At 38.5% G+C, this 16,154-nt stretch overlaps 1 protein-coding gene across 1 annotated transcript; it reads right to left on the bottom strand.

The window, feature by feature from the left end:
* Window positions 1–3,992: 3,992 nt before the first annotated feature.
* Window positions 3,993–15,483, bottom strand: LOC114660728 (testicular acid phosphatase homolog). Its single transcript, XM_028813616.2, has 11 exons — window positions 15,074–15,483; window positions 14,026–14,121; window positions 12,659–12,745; window positions 11,998–12,150; window positions 11,761–11,859; window positions 7,033–7,128; window positions 6,812–6,944; window positions 5,739–5,821; window positions 5,552–5,658; window positions 5,277–5,452; window positions 3,993–4,777 (listed from the first exon to the last, which is right to left on the bottom strand). Exons 1-11 carry the CDS (start codon window positions 15,188–15,190, stop codon window positions 4,668–4,670), a joined length of 1,257 nt encoding a protein of 418 aa, XP_028669449.2. The 5' UTR covers window positions 15,191–15,483; the 3' UTR covers window positions 3,993–4,667.
* Window positions 15,484–16,154: the final 671 nt, after the last annotated feature.

Below are 16,154 nucleotides of genomic sequence, written 5' to 3'. Positions count from 1 at the left end.
GCACTTAAAAAAATATTAAGAATAAGTGATCACACACAAAGTTAGTGGAATTAATATGGTCTTCCTGTGTCTTCATGAGATTTCTTCAGTCACTTGAGTTGTATCTGACTGCATCCTGTGGTGTATATGTAAACATCCAGAGTTGGTTCTGCCTTGTTTTACTCCACATCCTCCATTTAGTCCTCTGTTGCAAAAAAGTATTTGAAAACTGAATGACTCAAAAAGTCACAGGTGCTGAATCTCTCCATACAGATAACTGGAGAGCTCAATGTCTACAGGCTTAATGATTTGCAGTATCGACAAGTTATTATGAATCCACACATTTGCAATAAGAGTAACAATTTACTCAGTATAGATTTAGGCCAGATGGGAGCCTAATCAGTTGCAGTTTTATCTCGACAAACAGATTTAACTCACTCTGGCAAATCAAAATTTGGCACTTAACACTTTTAGAGTCCATTTGGCCATACAGTTCTGCACACTCCAACACTTGACACCGTGTTCGCTTGTCACTGACTATTACTTACGGGGGACAGAGGAGTGACACTGTATAATTATAATTTTATATTAAGCCATCATTAGAAGAGGAGCTTCTATTCCTGTGACCTGAACTCAGAAATTGTCACAATGAAAACAACATTTGAAATAATAACAAGAACTGAGCATGGTTTAAAGAAATCCTGTATATTTCAGAGTGTCGTGAATATGTTTGGGGCTATCATCATAATGAAAAGTTGTTCATTTATATTCAGTGTCGCATAGTTCAGTATTTCATTTTCATAATGAAAAACTGCATTGGAAAAAGGGTGACAGTTCCAAAAGTAAAACCTCTTGATGTGTTCCTTGTAAAATAAAATTGATTGCAAAATGCCCCGATGCTGACATCTAGCGGGATAAATTGGTATTTGTGGTGCTGATTGAAAAGCTCCAGCGTGTACAATTCCTCATTTCTTGATGACACAGCAATAGCGATTTTTCACAGAGTAATAAAGCAAAACATACAGTACATCGACATGCACGTTATTGATTGATTGATTAATTGATTGATTACGAACTAGCTTATAAGCTTTCCTCAATCAAAAGTGGATTGGAAACAGCATGGCAGTACGAATGCTATTAAATTGGATAACGATCAATTTTCCTATACGTGTTTATGAAAATTATTAATGCCAAATGAAATTTTTAAAGTTAAATCACACAGAAATATAAACATATCGCCAGGTTTTCCAACAAAAGTCAAACATATCGCTAAAGTAGATTCAGTAACCCCTAACATTATAAAAAAAATTCATACAAAGTAGTTGTTAAACTTTGAACAATTTATGCACTACTTTTCCAGATCCACTTATCGCGAATGCTCGGAGAGGCACCAAAGCAGAATCACCGTTCGGATTCGGACGCCAGTGTACCCAGCAGGGCACATTGTTTCACACGCGTACACCCATCCTATAGGCTACCTACCAAATTCAGTTTTCAATTAGTCGGACGTGTACGTCTTTAGGAGGTGGGAGGAACCCGGAGTACCTTGAGAACCTTGTTGGTCCCCGTCTTGTGAAGAACGGTACCAAGAATCGACCCAGATTCGACTATGAAAGTTCGGAAAATGAATGAATGGTGTATGCTTTCGCCGTGATGTACGAGTTCTCTGAGGGTTTTCTCCAGCAGTCTAAACACCTGCTGTCAGATGGAGTAATATGACAGGCTCTTGCCTTTAGTCTTTCAGTTTATTGGTCACTGTCTCGGCTCTTTTCTTGCGTGTCAGATGTTTTTCAGCTACGAAAAACCAAAGTGCCAATCAGTGACACATCTGTTAATGTAAAATGCTTTTTATATTTCTTCTTTATAGTCGAGATGTTTGAGTTAGGAGTTTACGGAGCTGCGGCGACTCCAAAGTAATAAGTTTAAAAATATGTTTATAATCTGTTTATCACTTAAAATAAAAAAGTCAATTAACATTTAATTAAGTGTGTATGTATATATTGCATTTCTTCGCTCTCAGTCCTATAGGACTTTTAATAAAGTGTTGGCTGTTCTTTTTTCCTGCGAAGACATGCAACAGAATTACAGGACATCTCAGACGTAATTTAGCTTGGATGACGTCATTGGGCAGTTTAGAGCTCTTACTGTAACATCACACGTGCTGTTAGCTTTTTACTACGCTCTCTTAGAACATAAGAACAAATGAAAACTGTCAAACGAGAGGATACCATTCTATCCATCAAACTTTTAGACAAATAGCTAAGCTGTTCTAAAGAAACGAGAAGCGAGAACATTTTGGTTATGCCTTTATCATTTTCTTCTTTGCTGTGTTTTACTAAAGCAAGTAATTTCTTGTTCTACCGTATGTTCCTGTTTAACGTTTAAATATAAAACGGCGAGTGACAGATTTGGCCTTGAAAGACCCTGTATTAAAAACAAATTACATTTAATTTCCATAATCAGTCCCTTCGAAGTTGGAATGATAATTTTTGAAAATTGACATTTTAGCCCCTGCGTTCGATCCAATTAACATATTGGCGAACTGATCAAGGTGTTCGTTTTAAAAGTTAGCCACTGGAAGAAGACAAGCTAATATTCTGAAATATTTGCTGTTTACTCTAATGGATCAATAGGGGTTAAGCTAACATAACTCTGACTAATTCTAACCTAGGCGTAACTCTAAATGTTTTTGAAATGGCTGCATGAAGAACAGTATTTTTTATTATAGGCTGCACGGGTGTATAATTAACAAGTACCTGCATGGCCCGTTTACGCTGTTATTTGTGTAGCTGCGGCACTCGTAGGCGCCTGGACTGCCCCAGTCGTTGCTATTGTTTTCATCTGCCATTAACAAGAAGGCTTTTTCTGCGTCTCTTTCCGTTGATACGAGTGCAGATCGATCGTGATAAAAGGCCAGTTTAGTTTTGTTTGTTATGTGCTCACGTGTGGAGACGCAATGTCATTATCAGTTTGTTGGCGTCATATTGTTGAAGGGCTGCTACCAGCAGCTCGGAGCAAACGAATATGCAGACGAATGCACTGGTACAAAATCGAGATGTCATCAATTCTTTTGTTCTGGAATAACATTTAACGGTGTTTCTGCTCCGTCCTGAGGGAGCGAACTTGTAACACGACAAAAGGCATAATTACTAAGTAATATAAAAAAGTGAATGTTTAAACTTTTTTAATGGCCAACGGTTTTCTTTAGGTTGAAAATCAATTGTCTGCCTGAATACTCTTGCTTTTTAATTTGAAGACATCTGCTGCCTGATTCATGTCACTTACCTTCAAATGCCTGCTGCTTAATAACTCTTGGGCTCCTGTATTGTCCTCTGTGTGGCGTGTGTGGCTGGGCCCTATGATGGACTGGACCCCTGTACAAGGCTGGTACAAGTGCTCCCAGAATAGCCTCGAAAACCTCAAAGGGTCACTGGATTGGATTATCTATTGATCTTTATGCAAAGTTTCTTCTTGTCCCAGTGGTGAGGTGCCCGTGCTGCCTAAATTGATTGTGGATTGTGTAAAATGACCTGTATGTGTGTCTTGTGATGGACTAGCTGCCTAATTGGTAGCATGTTATTTTCTGGTTTGTAAACATATAAAACAAAAAGCACCAACTGCCGCTGCCATGTCTGTCTGTTCAAATGAAAAAACACAGCTCACAGTGAACCGATTTTGTTGAAATTGGCACATTTGTTGAGAAAGTTAAATTAATGTTTACCTATCTCAAATAAAGTGCACTGTACAAAGTTCCGAAATCTTACTTTGAAAGCACTGATGAATCTGTAAACCTGTTTATTTTAAGTCAGAGAAACATTCTGAGTGACTTCTGTTATAGATTAGTTTACCATTTCTTATTTATTTTAATGGAGGTCACTTGAACTTGAATATTTTGTAATTTCTCCTTTTCTATTCATCTGACAGCCACTCCTGAAGGCGAAATGGAACACCGATCCAAGTGAGTCAAATGCAGAGAAAGGCACACACGCAAGTCTTCTGTACACCACATAATTTCCCCTTTTTATGTTTAAGAAATTTGAAGTACAGTTGTCACAGACCCTCCACAACCAATAGCTAACAGTAGCACTTCAATTGATGACATCTTTGCATCACATTAATTGGAATCTACTGTCTATCAAAGCTATTGAGCCACAACTAACAAATCTGGGCTATTTTTATAACTACATCATAATGTAGAGTACATGTTAAAAAGGTGCATTTTAATGTATTCTACTCACAAATTCAATTGCTTTATATTATCACTATTATTTATGAATATTATTCATTCTTACAAAAATATTTAAAACTCAAAAATGTGACTACTGACTCTTGAAGAAGTAACTAACAAAATTTCAAAATCTCCATCAGTTACCTATGACATACTCAAATGCTTCTGAATGTTATGCCATATATACATTTTATACATATACAGTATCTATAGTTCATGTTGTGTGTCTCACGTTTGTGTTCTTATTACATTTTAATACAGCCCTAAATGATTTTCAGTGCTCTTCACAAGTATGTTTGATGTTTGATTCCTTCACTCACTAAGCTTGAGTTCTGAACATTCGGCAAGTTTCCCAGGGATGGATGATAAGAATGAAGAAGGTTTTCCCACCATTTCTTTATTTGAAGTCTACTGAGTTGTAGGCACATCCTGCCTCCTGCTTCCACTGCAAATGTCTGTATCACTTGCTGACAGACTCATAACCTCTTCTTCTGTAGAGCAGTGCAGCTCCCATTCCTAACAGTACAACTGCAAGGAATCCAACAGCGATTGAAAGACCCAAGACCAGCCCTGCAGAGAGAAATGCAGCTTTGATCAGACTCAGCTGGCTGGACTGGACGCCATTACACTCATTATTCATTCAGTCCATTTGTCATCATGGCTATGTTTCCTACATTAAGTGTTTGATTTGAGTTTATGTTGCAATCTGATTCCGAAGACACATTCTTCCTATTAAGTTCAATATCTGAGCCTACATTCCTTCTCAGGTGAAGCCAAATACGCTGGGGTTTTTCTGATTTTACATAATTTAATTCAAACTACTGCTTTGCTTCAAATGTTTGAAATATTGATTATTCTTAACCTTTACGAGTGGCATAGACCATTCAAGGAGTCATTGGCCTCTCCAAGCAACATATACTAATTTATCTAAGGCTTTTAATTGTTGTGCACCCCTTTCTTAAAAGCTGACCATCACTATAGCTAATGGCTAATGATAGCCCGAGGGTTGCCTCTGAATGGTTGTATTTGCTAATGTTTTTAAATTTCAATCTATTCTTGAGATGTTCACCTGAAGGAGTCACATTTTGTGCTGTGCCACACTCTTCTTCCCAGTTTGTAGCAATGACACTCCTGGTTAGGTCTGTGAACTGATCTAGTGGACAGGGTGAGGTGCAGCCGGGCAGAACAAGTTCATGAGCATCAAGCGATGAGTCATTCCGATAGAAAAGCCCAACACTGTATGAACTAGGAAAAAACATAGATATGAAGATCCAAACAATGGATATGGGAAGTGTAAACAAGGTGGTGGAGGTTGGGAAGATGTGAAACTTTAAGAAAACTTACTCATCTTCTTCTTGGTAAAACTCAAATAGCTGGCAAGCAGCATATGGAGGCAGTCGGCCATTGTAGATATTAAGGGCTGCATGAAGGGTTATAATGGTGGAGTCGTGCTGAAGAGCAAGGAAGACAAGGAGTTAATCTATAGAGAATTACAAGCAACTGAATGCAAAAGGTGGTGATGGCACCTTACAGCAGAGTACAAGATGAGCTTCAGGGGACTGGCACGCTTCACAGCGCTGGAGAAATTCCTCAGAATCGCGTCAAGCAGAACCCCTGCATTGGAGGAGGAAAGAGATGGTGGTAAGCAGCTCTTCTAGATTGGAGAGATCCAGATACATTTTCTACAATAGCTGTGAATTTGTAATCATATTTTGAAAGGCACTAAATTCAAACTACTCTGTGAATGCAATGTAGCTGAGATGCACTTGAGCATTCAAATTAAAAAAAAGACCAGTACCATTTATGACATTTCAACCCTAGACAGCAATCTTGTGTGAAATTACAAAGGCAGGCAATATGAAGATGCAGCCTTGGGACCTGAATGACTTAGGTATACATGTTTGTACTAACAGACATATTTTTGAATAGATGATTTTTCTTGTCAAAATGATGAATTCCATTTGTGACATTTAACAACACTAATAAATAATTAAGGAAGCACATGAATCAACGAGGGTGACACAGTGGTTGGTGCTTTTACTGCTCCATGGCTCCAAGAGCCTAGGTTCAAGTCCTGGACTCCATATTCCTCCAGTTTCCTTTCATAATTTAATGTGGTCTAACTAGTATGAGGGTGGCTGAAGTATTCTGCAATGAAAGGCTTTCCTACAATGTATTGTCATTTACTTTCTTCCCAGTGAAAGTGGAACAGAACATAGATGGATGAATGAATACCTCCATGATATTTGATTATGTAACATTTTATTCATTTTTTAATATTGTTTCCATTTGTCTTCCTACTTTATAAAGTAGTTCATGGTTTGTGATTGCTATCAATTACATTATACACAATAAAAAATGATTTATTGATTATATTCTGTAAACACTGAGATTGTAAATTTGTCTAAGATGGATAATATTGTGGTTAAGGCATACTGGGATACTTTTAATCATGAAGGCAATCAAATATTAGTTTTGACTTGTCCATTCTCAAGTGATGCATTAAGCAAAGCAACAGAGAGCCTATGATGCATGCTATAGCCTGATTGTGATTGCCAAAAAGGTAACTGTGGACTTCTGCCCATTATACCCAGTGTTACTCACCTCCTGCCAGTCTGGCTTTCTCCTCCCTCCGGTGGTGGATGATGCTTGAAACAACCTCAAAGGAGGCAATCTCTTCCAGTGTAGCTATAACTGAGGAGGTGGCCCATTCAGGGAGAGTAAGGTTGTGAGATTTCTAGGTAAAGAAAAATAAAAAGAAAGATTCCTAATAATAAGGAGAGCAATGGACATGTCATGTGTTAAACAAAATGAAAAGTGAATACCTCACAGAGCAGTGCATCATACACTTTCCACACCTTGCGCAGAACTAATTTGTCCATCGAGTAACCTGTGTGATTGGACAGGTTGTGAATAAAATCCTGCAAGAGAAGAGAAACATGACATGTTGTTAGCAGTCTTTCAGTGATCGTCATTTTGCAGAATATGAAATGCCCTTATGCTTCTCAAGGCTGCAGGCTTAGAGTGAATCTCTGGTGTGGTTATCTACTATACCAGCATAGTGTTCTAATAAATGAGAAAAGCGCTGTTATATAAAACAAAGATCAGCTAACTGAAGAGAATGTGGTATGGTGGCACAGTAGGTAATTCAGTAATTCTGCTGCCTTATAGGTGAGCATTCTGGGCTTGAATGTCATGCATGGTCATTCTTCATTTGGAGTTTGCATATTTTCACAGCATTGTATGTATGTTTCTCAAATAGTGCCCCAGTGTTCATCCCACATCACAGAGATGTGTGTTAGGTTCATTAATGATTTCAAATTGACTCAGCGTGTGGCCTGTGATGATCTGGCATACTTTCTAGGGTTAGTGTTTCATGCTGTTATGATTAGCCGTGAACTTGAATTGGACTAAGTGGGTTTGAAATTGTTATGTAACTGAGAAAAATGGTGTAGGGATTGGGGCCTTTTGCCTCACAAGTCTGCCTTTGTCACAGCATGTGTGGAGTTCCTATGTTATTTCAGCAACACATGATGTTTTTCCTAGTGCTCTGTTTTTCTGCAATATGCATAAGCTACAGTATGTGAGATACTTTATATAAGTGGTAACCCCAAAATTATCCTGTTTTAGTATACTTTTTAATGGAGTAATTTCATAGTCAGAGTTGGGTCTTGCCTTGCACCTGATGGTCCTAAATTAGCACACACCACAACCATGTAATCTGATTAATAGGCTAGAAAACACCTGGCTGAATGAATGGATAAATGGGTTTGAATACTGAACTATAACTGAAGAAAAGACCTGAAAAAGATATGAGTGCAAGATATCCACAGGGCAATGAAGAGTGTGAAAAATGACTGCATCACAAAAGTAAGTTATAATTGCATTTTAAACATTTCACTTAAACCATCTGCAGACACAAAGCTGGCAACAGAGAAAAGGGAAAGAATAAAAAAGAGATAAAAGAGAAAAATTTGAAAATGAGGACAAGGGTATTGAAAATTTTGAGCAGGTGAGCAAGATAAAAGGAAGAAAACTAAAAGACAAAGCCAAAATCTGTGAAAATGTAAGCTTTCCTTTCACTGTAATTATGCTTGAAAGGGACAAAGGGCACCGAGCAGACAAGGAGAGGTGGCGGGGGAGATGTGCAAAGACCTGCATATAATTAATGAATATGATAACACATATTTGAAAGTAAAACATGGGGATCTGTATGTCATGAGGTGTCTGCATGTGTGCTTCCCTCTGGGTCTGCATCTGTATCAGAATCTGGCTGACTCATCTACTGTTTTCAGTTCAGGGTTTTTTTGTAAAATCCTCAGACTACAAAAGAACACTTGCTGACTCCTTGCCTCCGCAGTTTCTCTTTATCACTAGACTCCTCAGGACAGTGTCTGGGGGTGGCGTCAAATCATGCTGCAGTGACCAACTGCAGCAACCAGCAAGAGAGCAGCATTATATAGTAATTTGTTTTAAATTCATCACATAGATATTGAGGGCGGCACGGTGGCACAGTGGGTAGCGCTTGCTGCCTCACAGTTAGGAGGCCTAGGTTCACTTCCCGGGTCCTCCCTGCGTGGAGTTTGCATGTTCTCCCCGTGTCTGCGTGGGTTTCCTGTGGGTGCTCCAGTTTCCTCCCACAGTCCAAGGACATGCAGGTTAGGTGCATTGGTGATCCCAAATTGTCCCTAGTGTGGGTGTGTGTGTCCTGCAGTGGGCTGGCACCCTGCCTGGGATTTGTTTCTGCCTTGCACCCTGTGTTGGCTGGGATTGGCTCCAGCAGACCCCTGTGACCCTGTGTTAGGATATAGCAAATTGGACGATGACTGACTGACTGATATAGATATTAAGGCATTTAACATCTGGACAATAGCCAGAGCACAGAGTCTCTGTAGTTAGCAGTATCCTCATCACAGTCTTTTTTGTTCTGCCTTTTCTGAATTAATTTGTTGGGTTGGTGTTGCTTCAAATTTAATACTCTGCATATTTACTTAAGTCAGCCAGCTGCAATGATCAAAGTTAGTGAATAAAATAGTAAGTAGAAAGCCCAAGCTTCCAGCTAGGGTATGGTTAAAATTGTGAATACTGTACATATGGAAGATTTAAGTTCTGTAGTTAATAGGCAGTGGCCAGGTACAGCTCTAAACAGCAAGATCTATAGTGTCTACTCAATCTACATCTTTCTACAGTTAGGTATACTGTAGATGTTACACATAGATATGGACATACTTTAAATATAGATTAAAATATAGCTATAGATATACATGCCTTTAGAAATTATTCCAACCCCTTCACTGTTTTTTACATTTTGTTATGTGGCAGCCTTATGTCAAAATCACTTAAAATTCATTTTTGCCCTTATCAAAAAACACTCAATACCTCAGCATGACTGAGTGAAAATAGGATGTTAGGACTTTTGCAGATTTATTAGAAAAAACCTGAAACATCACATTCATACAATTATTCAGACTGCTGTGACACTTGAAATTTTTCTCTGGTGCAACTACGTATTTCTGTTGATCATCAATGAGATGTTCCTATGCCTTGTTTGGAGGCTACCTGTGGCTAACTCGATTGCACATAATCGTCTATAGAAGGTGCCACAGTTGCCATTGTGTATCAGAGCAAAAACTAAGCCATGAGATCAAAGATATTGCCTGCAGAGCTTATAGACTGGATTGTGCCAAGGCACAGATTTGGGGGAAGGCTACAAATGATTTCTGCAGCACTGAAGTTTCCCAAAAGTACAGTGCCCTCCATAATTCTTAAATGGAATTAAGTTTGCAACAACCATAACTCTGTCTAGAGCTGGCTGCCTGTCCAAATCAAGCAATCCGGAGAGAAGCATCATGGTCATGGTGACCAAGAATCCAGTAGTTACTCTGGCTGGGCTCCAGAGAAGGTGTATTGAGATAAGAGAAACTTCCAGAAGGACAACCACCACTGCAAATTCCACCAATCTGAGCTTTACAGCAGAGTGGCCACATGATACATGAAAGCCTTTTTGAAGTTTGCAAAAAGACACTTAAAGGACTCTTGGATTATAAGAAAGTATATCTCTCATATGATGAAACCAAAATTGAATTCTTATCCTCAATTATAACCATCACATGTGGAGGAAACCAGGCACCACTCACCTCCTGCACAATACCATTCCAAAAGTGAAGCATGGGGATGGCAGGATCTTGCCATGGGATCGTTTTTTTGTGGCAGGGACTGGGAAACTAGTTGTGGTTTACATAAAGCTAAACGAAGTAAAGTACAGAGATATCCTAAAAGAAAACCTACTCCAGAATACTCTGGACCTCAGGCTAGGTCAAAGGTTCACCTTCCAACAATGATCCTAGGTACAAAGCAAAGACAACACAGGAGTGGCTTAGAGTTAACTCAGTGAATGTCCTTGAGTGGCCCAGACAGAGCCCACACTTGAATCCAATTGACCATCTCCTGAGAGACCTGAAAATAGTTGTCCACCAATGTTCTTCATCCAACCTGAAAAAGCTTGAAACAATCTGCAAACAAGAAAGGCAAAAAATTCCCAAATACAGATCAGGGAAACTTGTTGCATTATACTCAAAAAAGACTCCAGGCTGTAATTGTTGCCTTTGGTACTTCAACTAAGTAAAGGGTCTGAATACTTGTGTTAATACAATATATCAGCTTTTCATTTTGAATAAATTTGCAAAAATTTCTAAAATTTTGTTTTTGTTTTGTGATTCTGGGGTATTAAGAGTTGCTTAATGAGAGAAAAAAAATGAATGTAAATTATTTTAGCACAAGGCTGCAAACACAGTAAAATTTGGCAAACAGTGAAGTGGTTTGATTACTTTGGGAAGGTATAGTAGATACAGATTCAGATATAGAAACTTAGGAATGTATTCAAGATCCAGTAGCTAATTGGTTTATTTAGTTTAACATCTAAATTATGACTATGTACAGCCAAGTGATAGTGTTTATTTATAGCATGAATTCCATTTTATCATCTAATGGGTATTTAGTGAAGACCTGTGTCCTCTATGTGCCATACAGCTGAGTGAAATGGCTACTAAAGAAGAAGCAGTGCCCAGCTCCAAGTTGTAACCAGTTTTTAATAGAGACTTAGAACATCTCTTCATATTTCACCATCCAGTACCAATGACGAATTGCTATTTGCTAACTGACCATAGTGTACTACATCTATGTTGTCTTGTCTCTCTGTTATACAAGGTACTGTGAACATTTCCACTTATTACTTGTTTTCTAACAGTGATACTTCATAGTTTGAGGCCATGTGAATGCATAAACTATCAAATGCAAAATAACAGCCAATTATTAGCCGGCTAACCTCGATAAATAAAGCCAAATAAATAAAAACAGTGACCATTTGAAATGTGCAGAGAATTTTCATCAATTTACAATGCATAGTCAATCAATGACCTACTGACTTTTATGTAGAAAAGTTGTGTATTCTAAACTGTATTTGCACAAAACATTTGTGTGAAGGATGGGGAATCACATTTATATCCATGGCCCTGCTCACCCACCTTATGGGAGTGTGTATACTACTCACTCACCTTATAGGAGTGTATAATCTGCTGGTACGCATCAGTCTTGAATGTGTCTGCCATCAACTCTCGGAATCGAGGGCAGTGTTTGCTGGGTGTCTTCAGTAGCTAAAAAAAAAACACAAAGTACACTGTGTAAGAGTATATAGATATTAATCAATCAACACAGCACAAATGGCTGAGAAAACTCTGAACTGCTTTAGAAATAGAAAATAAATTAAAGCAGATCCAAGAAAAAAAATTTACCTTATCTTGGGTGGTGGGGACAGTGTGTACAGGAATAGGTTGCCATGTGAGGCCTGGAGACACTGGGTGAGATTTTTTTGGTGGATACAAGCCAGCCAAGTTGGCTTGTGCACTCATCAAGGTACGGTCATAGTCTGTGCTACGTACAAAAACCTGATCATGGTGAAAAGGACAAGAATGAAAGACTGTTTAGTCAAAATGCTCGGCTTATATTAATTTAATGATAAAAAAAGAAATCTAATTTTTAAATCTCAGGCTGATTGGTCTACAAAACTTTCCAAACTGTAATATGACAGATAGCATCGAAAATGCAATATAGGTTTCCCTCAACTCACTTTCATGAGTCTGGACCTCAAGTTGGCATGTTAAGCTGAAACATCATTATCACAATTGCACATTTGCCCAGTAAAAGCTATTCTAAAACAAAAATGAAGTTTTCTTTCTATTTCTCACAGTTTGTTAAATTGATTGTCTCTCTCTGAATCTCAACACAGCACGTTGGTTGGGTGTCTTAAAAAAATTTAAAAAAAAAAAAGCCCTGACTGCCATAACCCCCACCCCTCCTCACCAGTTCAAACAGAGCCAACCTGAAACTGAGAGGATTCTAACACAGTGACCAACAGATCAGCGGGACTTTGCTGCCAACAATTCATTTTCTCACCTCTTTGCGATTGTAGTCTTCACTTAGAAAACCTGTGTACCGCCTTTTTAAATACTTTCCCAGTTCATACTGCTGCTTCATCCCAAGCTGAAGAATACATAAATAGAGAAAATCTGGTCTTAGTTTGTTTCATCATGAAAATGTACATGCTTAAAACTTTGTATAAAAGACAGAAGAGCAGTTAGCTAGAAACCCAGGTAGCAAACCCATAGGAGTTTTATACGGATCACATATGGGTTTTATGTCATTTGAAGTCCAATCTCTTAACCACTATACCACACTTAAAACAAGATGGCATAAAAAAGCATCAAAACATTTTTATATTTACTTTTGTCAAACTCAAAATGTCATTTAAATTGCACCAAATTTTATACTAAAAAGGTCACTCAAATCAAAGTATCATATACTGTAAATTCATATCTTGCACAGGAAAATGTCATTTTAAAGTATATAAAATGCTCTGATGTTATTTGAATAAATTCTTGCTTTTAATGTGGTATAGCGGTTAAGACTTTGGTCTTCATACCCTGATGTTGTGGATTAAAACCTTGCCACTGACACTGTGTGACCATGAATATCACTTCACTTGCCTGTGCTCCAATTGGAAAAACAAAAGAAATGGAACCAAATGTATCTCAAAGTTTTTAAGTTGCCTTGGATAAAGGTGTCAGCCAAATAAGTAAACATAAGTTAATAAATCTTTCATTAATTAAAAAGACTGCTTCAAGCTTTAGTGCATGAGTGGTTCCCAATGCAGTCCTCTAGGACCTCCAAACTTCCCAGGTTTTTGCTCGATCCCAGCACACCTGTACCAAGAAAACAGTAACAGTGTACTAATCCATATGGGCTCCATATCATCCCTGAGTCCACAACTTGAAGGGTCCCATATGGGCCATACATATGGGAACCTTATATAAAACACATGTGGGATCCATAAGGGCTTTTTATACCTCGGAACCTACTGTAAGTGTGGATTTATGATCCATAATGATGCATTTCCTGAACCTGCTTAGCTTAATCACGAGTAAACTGAAAAATATTTAGAGGTAATGAGAGCAAAACGAGCCCAAATCACAATGTACATGACCTGACTAACTCAAACTGAGTCATTTCAGAGTCGCAAAAGAATCTATTCCATGCGCCTATAGTTAAAATGCATCTTTCCTTTTACTAGTTTATAGACATTTCTCACTTTTTAAGACGTAATAAATGTGAAAAGCAACTGAAACATTAAGCCTCCTTCCTTGGAAATATGAAACACAATCCGGACAGCTAAGGCTGAATCACACTTTCAGGTGTGGGGAACCTTGAAGCTCTCCCAAGAAATCGGCGCAGAAATGTATATTAACGCCTGAGAGCTGTCTTACTTCGGTGAGCTGGCCAAAGCCCTGAGGCCAAATGCTTTCCTTGTTAGGATCAGTCGGGTATGCTTCAATCGGGGAGCGATCACCATGTCGAAATACCTGAAATGAGAAGTTAAAGAAAGGGGGGCAATGCGTTCATTGAACAATGTGACCATTTTTTATTGAAAGCAATCCTAATGGCAAGATTTCATTAGAGACGACACATTCCGAAATAGAAAGAAAGAAAGAAAGAAAGAAAGAGAAGAAAGGAAAGAAAGAAGAAAGAAAGAAAGAAAGAGAAGAAAGAAGAAAGAAAGAAAGAAAGAAAGAAAGAAAGAAATGTTTAATCAGGATCATTTCAAAAATAACTCCTAACCACTAGATGGCACAACAAATGCTATATTTGTGTTATCAGTACCTTGAACAGTTTATTTGCAGCCTTCATACAAGTATCTGAAGACCCTTGCCTTCTTCGGTCTCACAGTGAGTAAGTGATCTGTCATATTATTCTAGCCTTCGAATAACCCTGCGTTGACAGAACACATAAATCCGAGGATAACCCGGTTGCAACAAGTGGAAAGCAAAATAATGTACTTGGGATTGATAAAATGAACTGATGTTATTTACAACCAGTGACAAGTAAACGATTATTTCATGTATATACAGTATTGCATATGTACAATATGCTACATTCAGTGCTAGATGTCGTGTTCATGTTTATGTCAGTTGTTGGTAGCAAGCTATCTATCTATCTATCTATCTATCTATCTATCTATCTATCTATCTATCTATCTATCTATCTATCTATCTATCTATCCGTCTAAGTACTGCTAGCTCAATCATAATAAATCTAATCAGATTTCATTTGAAATTCACTCAGACCCTCCATCCATTTCCAAGCTCTCTTGATCTAACTATAGAGTCGCAGGAATTACATCTTCGGTCAAGTTTAACACCACATCAGTCCACAGTTAATTTGTAGCCTATATATTAACCGTTTGAAAGTCTGTTTGGGTTTTCAAGTTGAAACGCTGCAACGGGAGAAAAGTGAAAATCTTAATATTTCACTTACCGCGATCACAAGTTTCAAAACTCGTGCCTCCGCTTTGCTATGCTGACAGGACAAGACGATCATCCAAAGAGCGGTTGCTGAGAAAAGCATCCGGACCTTATTGTCGCATCCACGCATTGTCCGGTCACTTTATGAAGACCCTTCAAAACATTAAATAGCAGCTTATTCCGCGTTTTTGGGAATTAAATGATCCCTTTTTGTATTTTCTCCTTATCTGCATAGAATTCCCTTGATTTAAACAAAAACTAAAGAAAATGTGAATATCCCATTTTAACGGGAAACAGATCATATTTGCGGTCTAAATACATTGTGCTTCTCTCCCACATGTTTAAAAATCATCATTTAAGGTTTGAGGAGCACTTTGACACTCCGTTTCGCTGTCCGGCACCCGCTTGTCTCGCCAGCAGCGTCACGGTTTAAGTAGCTGCCCAGGTAAAGCCGCCTCCCCCGTACCGGGCGCTTGTTTAATGAGCACTTCGGACCCGCAGCCGGCACTGCGGCGCGCACAGGTACTCATTTGGCAAGATTACGGAGCGGCACTACACTTTGTAAGCATCAAGGAATGCATTTTTACGTGTTTAACAATGGGCTCTGCGCAGGAGGTGACTGCTGACCTTAACCACTTCGGGTTTATGTTTCATCTTGTTTTGCTCTTAGTGTTCAATCTGTTTTTCTGGGATGGACCGCGAACACTAGAGCTTGTCTAACGATTTTCTCCACCGTGTTTTCTTTAGCGAACCTTGTAATCAGCAGAGACCTAAAATTTACCCTGACGTCTGTGGTCGTTGCTTGTTTTACAACTTTAGTCAATTAGTTGTTTCGTGTACCCTTTTTTCCACGGCAAGTGCAAAGAACTGCACCTGTATATTGGATAAGCATATTTGTGGATGTAGTCTGTAATCTCATTCAATTTAAAATGCACGAATGGATGCTGCTTTAACTTTCTTAGCTTATCGCAGTGTTCTGCACATGCATACATGAAAACATCCATAGATTTAGACAACACTACAAGATTTATAGTGTTTTGATAACTCCTGGAAGTATGACACAAATACTGAGAGTCTGTGTTCTCTCAACATTT

This window comes from Erpetoichthys calabaricus, chromosome 11 (genome assembly GCF_900747795.2).
Source record: "Erpetoichthys calabaricus chromosome 11, fErpCal1.3, whole genome shotgun sequence".
In the NCBI taxonomy this organism is placed as follows: Eukaryota; Metazoa; Chordata; class Cladistia; order Polypteriformes; family Polypteridae; genus Erpetoichthys; species Erpetoichthys calabaricus.
This window is presented reverse-complemented; position numbering and strand designations above follow the sequence as displayed.

What these genes read in the sequence shown, in the direction of transcription:
- LOC114660728 (XM_028813616.2), bottom strand. Translation starts at nt 15,190, where the DNA reads ATGCGTGGATGCGACAATAAGGTCCGGATGCTTTTCTCAGCAACCGCT. An exon ending in GCTTTGGCCAGCTCACCGAA is followed by an intron (nt 12,746 to 14,025) that starts GTAAGACAGCTC and finishes TGTATTCTTCAG; the next exon opens with CTTGGGATGAAGCAGCAGTA. An exon ending in TTTTACCAAGAAGAAGATGA is followed by an intron (nt 5,453 to 5,551) that starts GTAAGTTTTCTT and finishes GTTTTTTCCTAG; the next exon opens with TTCATACAGTGTTGGGCTTT.